Below are 9,245 nucleotides of genomic sequence, written 5' to 3'. Positions count from 1 at the left end.
ATACATAGCATACTTCTGTCCCATGATCACCACAGACTGCCAGTGGTATTTTGCATCAGCGTATTGTGCAACTACTGAGAACATAGTAGGATGCCTTGTTAGGTTAGACACGCAATCGCAATAAATCCTGTAAACCTTTCAAGAGGAAAGCAAGTTGTTGATTGTAACACAAGCTTCAAAAAAGCATCTGACACCATCTTATGTCTGAAGACATTGCCTGAGGCAGAATATTAAATAAAACATGAGTTATGCCGGTAAGCTGAAGCATGTGAGCAAAAACAAAGAGTTGTTTAAAAGGACAGAATATCTGTAATACGGGTTTCTTAAATTGACTAAGAATCATTTTAGTCTAGTTAATGAAGTTTGAATGACAAAGGCAGGAAATCTGTAATGATGAGTATATGGACAAAATATTTTTTTCCCTGCTTGTAGATACCTGAAACTCTTCACCTTCCTTCCTCTTGAGGAGATTGACCACATCATGGAAATGCATGCTAAAGAACCTGAAAAATGGGGCCCTCAGAAACGACTTGCTGCAGAAGTAACCAAGCTTGTTCATGGTAGAGAGGGGCTAGAATCTGCTAAGAGGTGAAGTTTGATTTGTCAAGCAGTTTTCTTTCAGATTTATTCAATGGTAATTATCCATAGCTTTTCAGGGACTATTTTCACGTAGTTGCTTAGTTGTTGCTCAGCTGTTAAAAGAGAAAAATGTAGTAATTCTGTAGACTTAAAAATACATTAACAATATTAAAAAAAAGCAGTGTAGCATGTTACAACAGAAGAAAAATTGGAGGCTACTTTAAGTACTTCTGTTACTGAGTGGACCCTCGGAAGAAATTGGGGAGGGGAATCCGAGTAGCGCGTTGTGTGAAGATGAGGCTAGTGCTGGATTTTTGAATGATCTTTGTTCTCACAGGTGCACTAAGGCCCTTTATTACAGCAGCGTGGAGGCATTGGAAGCTATGTCTGACCAAGAGTTGCAGGAACTTTTTAGACAAGCTCCTTCAGCTGAATTGATGCTTGAACCTGGAATGAACGTTCTTGACTTGTGTCGCAAAGCAAATGCCATTCCAGATGGACCTAGTGGGTATGTTATCACCGGTGCTCTTCGGTAATACCTCATTTAAACAGGTTGTAGTGGTACGCTTTCGGAAGTTAAGCAAGAGATCAGGACAGCCAAATCAAGTAGAAACAGGCTAGCAGTCTACATACCAGCATTAAAGAAGAGCGGAGCAGGCAGCCTAATTCCATTTTGAAGTAAAAAGTGTAGGATAATGCAGTCTCATGTACCTTAGCTGTAAAATCTACGCCTGATGAAGGGACGGCTTAAGGCAACAGCCTGTTTCGTTATACCTCTCAGAAAGAGTGGGAGTAGTAGCAGCTAAGGTTAATTTCAGTTAACAGTTTCAGACTGAAAGTAAAGTGGAAGAAGATCAAAATTTATTCAATTATGGATCCAACCAAAAAAATTATACCTCTCAGAAAGAGTGGGAGTAGCAGCAGCTAAGGTTAATTTCAGTTATTCTTGACCTGGACTGAAAGTAAAGTGAAAGATTAAAATTTATTGCATTATGGATTCAACCAAAAAACCTGTTAACTGAACTTTCAATACTTAACAGCAATAAATAGCTTCATCTTGCAATTACCAATTGTTTTTTGTTGGTTTTTTTTTTTTTTTAAGGTACCAGAAAATTACAGATGGTGGAGTTTCAATAAATGGGATTCGCGTAACTGATCCTGAGACTGTTCTTATTCTCGGACAGCATATTCTCAAGAATGGAGTATCATTGCTTAGAATTGGGAAGAAAAATTACTACATTATAAAATGGCTGCAGTTGTGACAACACAGTATCTCCCTAAAACGACAGATCATTTCGACTCTGTTGCTTGAAGATGTACTTGAAGATGTTTCTATTCTGTGTATTACTATGCAGCTCACAAACTGGCTAATACCATAGTTCCATTTTCAAAATACACCAACAGAGTTCAAATAAAGGCAGCTACGTTATACCACTGAAGAGATATTTAGATACTTTGCCATATTCAAAGAGAGGATATGCACAAGAACATGAAAAGACTAATTTCAAAGTCTGAAGATAAAGATGCTCTTCCCCTCCTTTAACAACCGTCTGTGTTGTAGGACAACAGTAGCCAGGTACTCTACAAGATCACACAGCGAGATGAGCAAAACCATATTCAAAACCAGTACTCCTTTCAGAAGATACATGCTGCTGTCTAGTTTGACTTCATCCTAACCGAGAAACCTGTGTAAGTGGGTAAGGACAACCAACCAACCATGAACATTTTTTTTCTGAACAGGTTTGCTTTGAAGGAAGTAGCAGAAGATTCACAATAAATGAGCAGAAAGATTAAGCCCTAATATGTAAGCTTCTTATTGGTTATGTGTGGGGAATGTTGCATGAAAGCTTTCCAGCCTTAATGTGGTAATACAGAGCAAATTCACTTCTTGAAATGTAAGAGAGTATAGAGCTTTTCAATGTGGGTGACGCTCATTCTGCTTCTTTGAATTACGAGGATGCATCTGTGCTACCTGGAATCTTTGTCAAAGATATCCTGGCACTAGTTCTGTGGGCTCTACAGTTGCAAGGTAGTCTGTTATACCAGAAGATCTGAAGCATGTATGTGAAAGCTTTTTTAATTTTAGCTGCCTAGGCGTTATAGGTGAACAACAGCACAAGGCTATCCGGACCAGGAACTGTGAGGGAAGCTGTAATGCTTTTGCAATTAAATGAGTCAGACCCTTCAGATAGGGCAACATGCAAAAGCAGCACGTCTTCATCAGCGAGCAGAAAGTGATCCTACTGCTTATGGCCTAGCCACCACTTGTGATCATAGCTTCATCATTTTCTTGTAAAGATAGCATGAGATTGTACTTCAAGACTTGTTAGAACAGCACTATCTACATTTAAAGGTAGTATTGCTTCAAAACACAACCCCACGCCCGCACCCACTTTTTATTACGAGCCACTACAGCTGCTTACAGACTTGGAATCAAATAAGCATGGAGTACACTGCCTTGCTAAATTCCCTTCCCATGGTGGGGTTTGGGATTGGGTTGCTAACACAATAGAGGCGCCACAGTACTTATTGCCAGGTCACCTCAACAACAACAAAACCCATGTGATTACCAAGATTATTTACAGTACAAGCCCGTATTTGACTTACTGGTTAATTGACTTTGAATACAGTAATGTAGCTGGCTCAGACCTTTTTTGCTAAGGGACCCTCCCTGCCCCAGTGCAAACAAACACATCTGAAATTCTCAGTCTGATTCATGAGGCGAGAGCTTTGGGCCTTGGCTACAGTGTTGTTTTCAAGGTTTAGTGTAATCCTCACTCTTAGGCCAAGGAGAGTAATTTCCTCATCCATCAAACTCCTAGACAATACTGTTTTGCAGTCACAGCAGCCACGAGGGGAGAGGCCTTAATCTTAGCTACCTGGATGTGGTAACTTGTCACCATCTCTGATGGTGTTAGAATAACTCATGGTATTTCAGCTGGTTTAAAACCACCCAGCCTATGAGAAGAATGAGGAAATATGAGGAAATTATAAGAAATGTAAGTTGTAAGAATCCAGGTATTCTATAGTTGGGTAGGGAGTGTCTGTTGGGTGGGTTGTTTTTCTTTTTGGGTTGGTTTTTTTTACTTGATGTTGGCTTTATTTTCACTGTCAATCAAGATTTCAGTAGTAATAAATTAGAGTGGCTTGCTGCTTATACATCACAGTTTCTTCAGATTATTAAACTGCAGTAGTACTTTCAGTAGCTCACCACCTGGAGTTACTAGTGTTAATTTCAGCTTCTAGATCCCACTTACCTGCCTGATAATGACATCTCTCTATCCTAATGTCTGTTGTATAAAGAAAAATAAAAATAGTTGAATCATTCCTACCTTAGAAAAAAGCTCTACACAGCCCGTTAGCTCTCAGGACCAGTTTTGTGTTGCTCGTTACTTTGCTGCAGAAATGATCAGTGCTATCCTACAGAAAGCATATGGAGGAAAAATCACAACTTTTGACTTGAAAAGGGTAGAAGAAGGGAAAGGAAAGCTAAGTTCATCTATTTAATATAGCTGCCTTGTTCCTTAAGTGGCAGAAGCATTAAAGTAATACAGAAACACGCACCTGGGAACAAAGTATGCCAGTACACAGCCATGTTAGCCTCTAGAGAAACACATGAGATTAGACAGTTACTTTCTGGTTGCAGGAAGTAAACTCCTAGGAGTAGAGTAAGTCATGTTTCATGTCTGATTTCTCTCCTGCCTTTTATCCTTCATCTCCCAATGGTGCAGATACACATATATCCACAAATTTCAGCTTTTTATACAAAAAAGCTTTAGTGCCCACTTTGATCAAGTATTAAAAGGATTTTATTTAATTTTTACAAATACAAAATAAAAAAGGGAATTAAATTCTTTGCATACAAGGTTTTTAATATGATCCATAAACTCCAAGAAATTTAATTGGTGCTTCCTTTTGACCAACTCCTAGCAATCCAGACTCTTCCCAAAGAAACAGCTGGACACAACCACTACTTTTCATGACTGTACAGGGTTATCACAACTAAGCACTTGAACACTTGGGCTGAGAATCAAGGATGACCAAAATATCGAGTATCCTTTCTTAGCCTGGTCTTGTTTCTCATAAACCCCAAAACAAGTACATTCAGGTAATCAGAGACACAACTTGTTCAAAGGTAAACAAGTAGTAACTAATATTAAAGTACTTAACATGTCTAAAAATGTGTGATTTGGAAGTGCAAGAAGAAATGTAATTATTTGGACCAGATAGAAAAAAAAAACAAAAGCACAAACCAACAAAATACATTTGTACAGCATCTGGGGACAGCAAACACTGGAAGACTTGAATTTAATGTTATTGTGGCAGCTAGCAATGAAGAAGTAAAGGGTGAAACGGTGTGCAGCAAGTAAACTAAAAGCGAGCTACCGAAGCATGAAAACACCTTCACTAGTTTCAACAGAGTCACTGAGGATAAAACCATATTCAGGTGGTCTACTCTGTTTTTCTCTTAAACTTTGAACTATCAATCACCTAGCTCTCACCTCAAAGCACAAGAGTTTAACTGCTAACAAGTGAAAAACAGATGCATTTGAGCTCTTCAGTATCTACAGAAAACACTAGCTCGCAATCACCCTCATCCCTAAATAATTTAACTGCGGGGAAAAAAATACTCAAGATAATTCAATTCAATTTACCAACGGGGGCACAACAGACTGGGAAGTTGTTTCCCCTGCTGTATTCCCTAAAGCAGGGACCTGAGTGCGCAGTCTCCAATCTGGCATCTTTCAAAGTCAATCCTCCATAAAGCACAGAGTAAAGGCAAGTTTTACATAAGTTTGTTATTTCAGAATATAGTTTGAAGCACAGAGACACCCCCTCCCCTTGCCCATCTATTCCACTCAGTGAAATTTGAAACTGACTCCTAAAAAAACCAAGTAATTTACTGACAAACTGTTCACATAGGGATACTATGTTTTATTTACAGTAGTACCACACAGGTCAGGAATTAATGTCAAATATTTACTAATCTAAACTTAGCTACAGTGGTTATTCTGCCCCAGGATTGCGTGTTTCACTGGATAGCAAGTTATTTTAAGTTCACTGAAATTTGTGCATTGATGACAAAAGTATTTTTAGTTTAAATTAAATAAGGTGAATTAGAAGACATTAGTAAACCATCAGGCTAATCTGGGAATTTTTCAGTTGCTGCCTTCATTAGGCTTTTTTCCATAGTTTCCCCATAATTTCTTTTAATGGTGGCAGTAACAGTATCATTTAAGTATTTTAGTTCAGTTCCAGACAACAGATTGTTTAAAAACCATTAATAGCCACTACCAGGCTGTCTACACTATTACTTATGCAACCATACAAGAACTAACAACGCAGAACTGCATGAGGGCAAGTGCAAACATACATAAGGCTGTACAAATATAGGTAGCTATACTATTAATTTGTAAGCATGTAAGTCCTGCCACCTGAACTACAAGTCAGTTCAAAACTTCATTTCTGGGATAGTTAATTTTGTGTATTATCTGTTTATTTAATAACAGGATTGTTACAGCACGGATTTTTAAAGACTTGCATTAAGGATTACAAATCAAGTTCATTTCTTGGCACTCAAACATTACCAAATTGAAAATTTTTGTGAAACAAAAAAAGTCATAACATTTCAAAAAACAAATTAACACTGTGGAAATTTCACATGACATTACAGAGCCAGTTATCACTTGCAGGAATTCCTTAAATAAATGGAATTGATTTGCTTTACGCAGCATTTCAAAACTACAAGTCAGAATATTTCTTCACAAGAGACTGTTGACTGACCTTTGGGAGTTAAAGCTTAGGTAGCAGTTCACTTATGGACGGGTCTACCTTGTTGAAAACATACTTCTTGGGTGTCGAAAGTCAATGGGAAAGAGGTGTCAGGTGAACCCCAAACAGAAATGTAATGCTTTTGACAAAACTATTAAAAGCTTTCACTGTTCGCCAAAGCTGATTTGAAAAGTGGCTTGCACTTCAGACCTCCCTACAGTCACATTTCTTAAATCTGAGAACTGCCATCCCTGGATACGACGCAAGAAGTTAAAATTACTTCCTTTGTATTCATTACACATAATTCATATATAATGGCTGTTTAAAAACACAGAATATATTTCTGTGTTCTGCATGACTTATTTTGGATCATGCATTAAGTATCCAAAAGTTGCATCTGTCAGACTTAACTCCTTGTGCTTGTATTGGTGCCAAACTGAAGACTGCCATGAGAAAAATACATTTTTATACAGACCTTCTTGTAAACTGAGGTCTTAACAGTTTTTAAATTTTCACTGTTTAGCAGCTTATAATAGGACTTCTGTTTCTGTTAACTGATGAAATGGGGAAGGAACTGAATATGGTAATAAAAACCACACTATATTGGCCCAATATTGTAAAAGCAAGCCATGGATGTTAACAGCAGCATCCTATTTTTCATGCAAGTTGTGTTAAAGATAAAATATCATCAACACCATAGTAAACATTTTTACTTTGTACAAAAAAGTGAATCTGCTTGAAAAGTACATGCAAGGGTGCTGCTGGCTGGTGTTTAAATAAATTTTTATTCATAAAAATTAAAATATTCACTTTTTAAAGGCTAGTGTGATCAATATTTATCTGTATGAATTACAATCAGAAGAAAATAACTCATCAGCATAATTTTCAACCTAAAATTCCCTAATTTTAGGATTGTCCTCAAAAAAAAAAAAAAAAGCACTACTTACAGCACAGTAAAATTTCCTCAAAAGTAATTGTAGTCTCTGGTATAAATATTCCAATCCCACAGACTTCCTTTCATACTGTCATACATTCCAAAATTTGGAAGAAGTTGTGGGGATCCCCTTCTCCCTGGCCAACTTAATCTGTTTTTAAAAGAAACACTTATTATCCCATAACAGTTTTGAAATCCGTTTTTATTTTTCAGTTCTGCCAGAACAAATTTACCATCGGATGGTCCAGGGCCTTGGTCCCACAGGGGAGGAAGGGGAAGGTGTTCTTGTTCCTGATTATAATCCCCAACATTTATACACAAGCTCCAGTGCACATGAATAACTTTGCACCCACTTTGTAGTAGGCTGTTACTGTTCGCAAGCTCCAGGCTAATTCTTCCTACATGATACTCCATTAAATGAAGTTCAAAGTTTTGTCTGCAGTTTTAACATTTGGGGGGAAAAAAAACGGGGACACACATACATAGTAATACGGCAGACATCTCTACTGTGCTATAAAATTGATATACCTCCATCTGTCATAGTGCATGCAATATATTCATGAAAGAAAATACTCGGTGCTCTCTTCTCTTCACAGTATTTAAACTTCTATTGTAAAAGCAGCTTAAAACTATGCCACAAGACTACACCGTCCATCTTAACAACAGGCAACCTGTTTAGCAAGTCAGGCACTGGAACTTTAATGTTTTTTCCCCAAGTTCAGATGAGACTGTCACTGAGACAGTGGACTTGGTCTGCTTTAATTTGCACCAGAAAGCTGGTAAGGAAACATTTAGAGCCATTTATTATATGGATTAAATATGACTTATTTTGCAAAATACAGCATATTCTTCCATTTGCAAATCAAACCAACTGTCTTTACAAGAGCAGATTTACACAGTTGCAGTACACAGATAAGAGTTCATAAATAAAAATTCTACTCCGTATACCATGCCTAAAGATTTTCAAGTCAACGTAACCTCCAATGCATATAAATAGTGTGGCTGGTACAGTCTTCACCAAAGATGTGTCTCCCGAATCTCTGCAATGATCTGACTGGCTCGCTGCAGGGCCTGCACACAGAAAGACAGAAAAGCCAAAGTTACTTAGTTTTTCTGAAGAGATTTCTCAGAGACATACCAGCAGCAGTCTAGGAAGTGTGATGTTGAAAATCAAATTAAAGCTAGTCATTTTCAGTATGAAATGAGCAATAACAACCTGCAACAAGATTGATTAACAACTCTGAAGCCTTCCATCTGCAAAAGATTATACAAGTAGAAAATACTACAAAGCAAAAGGTAATGGTAAAACTTGGCATAGGTGTCATTAAATCATTTCTCTAGAAAGAAAAGAATTAAAAATTAATTGAAAACTGATCTTCCAGTTAAAAGCAAAAAGAGCTCATTGTCATCGTTTTGAGCTTCTTGTACATACTCAGTGTTCCAAATAACACCTATGTTTGTCTTAACCCTTTGTATTTATAATTAAATTCTCAAGAAGGGCAGACTTTTTCACAACACATTTTTAATGCTTTAAACCTTCCTCAAAATAAAAAGGAAACTGCATATATTTTATATCACTTTTAGCATTCTGATGCATTCATTGCAGTTTTGCCTGCTAAACTTTGCAGATTTGAAAGCTCAGATTAACAACTAATACTGACATTATTTAAAGTATTAGTCCAACTGGAGAAATCTGAGCTATGAGTTTGGCCCTGTAAAGTTTACGGTTTAAAAGACAGACAGTTCCCCTCACTCAAATGTTGATCATATAATAGCAAAGATTAAACTTGCTGCAGGTAGCCTTGGACAAGCAGTACCTCAGGGTACCCAATCTCTCAAACATGCGCTGTCTGACAACACTGCCTATGGGAGAGAAGCACCTCTTGCTCCTTCTTCAGTGAGCTGAACCAGCAGAGAGTCTCTTTCTCTGCAGTTCAATGCAAAGCAGCATATTCCTGCT

The 9,245-nt window shown here is 37.5% G+C and overlaps 2 protein-coding genes across 2 annotated transcripts in view; one reads left to right on the top strand and one right to left on the bottom strand.

Moving 5' to 3' along the window:
* Positions 1-2,010, top strand: part of YARS2 (tyrosyl-tRNA synthetase 2, mitochondrial) — a 4,388-nt gene extending 2,378 nt beyond the window's left edge. Inside the window, exons 2-4 of the mRNA XM_009889902.1 lie at positions 433-588; positions 917-1,087; positions 1,682-2,010. Coding sequence (XP_009888204.1) covers positions 433-588; positions 917-1,087; positions 1,682-1,841 — 487 coding nt within the window. The 3' untranslated portion in view covers positions 1,842-2,010. The remainder of the gene's footprint in view (positions 1-432; positions 589-916; positions 1,088-1,681) is intronic.
* A 5,480-nt stretch (positions 2,011-7,490) lies between these two features.
* Positions 7,491-9,245, bottom strand: part of DNM1L (dynamin 1-like) — a 32,300-nt gene continuing 30,545 nt past the window's right edge. The window contains exon 19 of the mRNA XM_009889905.1: positions 7,491-8,356. Coding sequence (XP_009888207.1) covers positions 8,300-8,356 — 57 coding nt within the window. The 3' untranslated portion in view covers positions 7,491-8,299. The remainder of the gene's footprint in view (positions 8,357-9,245) is intronic.

The sequence above is a fragment of the Charadrius vociferus genome, unplaced genomic scaffold (assembly GCF_000708025.1).
Source record: "Charadrius vociferus isolate BGI_N301 unplaced genomic scaffold, ASM70802v2 scaffold1228, whole genome shotgun sequence".
Taxonomy (NCBI): Eukaryota; Metazoa; Chordata; class Aves; order Charadriiformes; family Charadriidae; genus Charadrius; species Charadrius vociferus.
The sequence above is the reverse complement of the archived record's forward strand: the minus strand, read 5'-3'. Positions and strand labels throughout refer to the sequence as shown.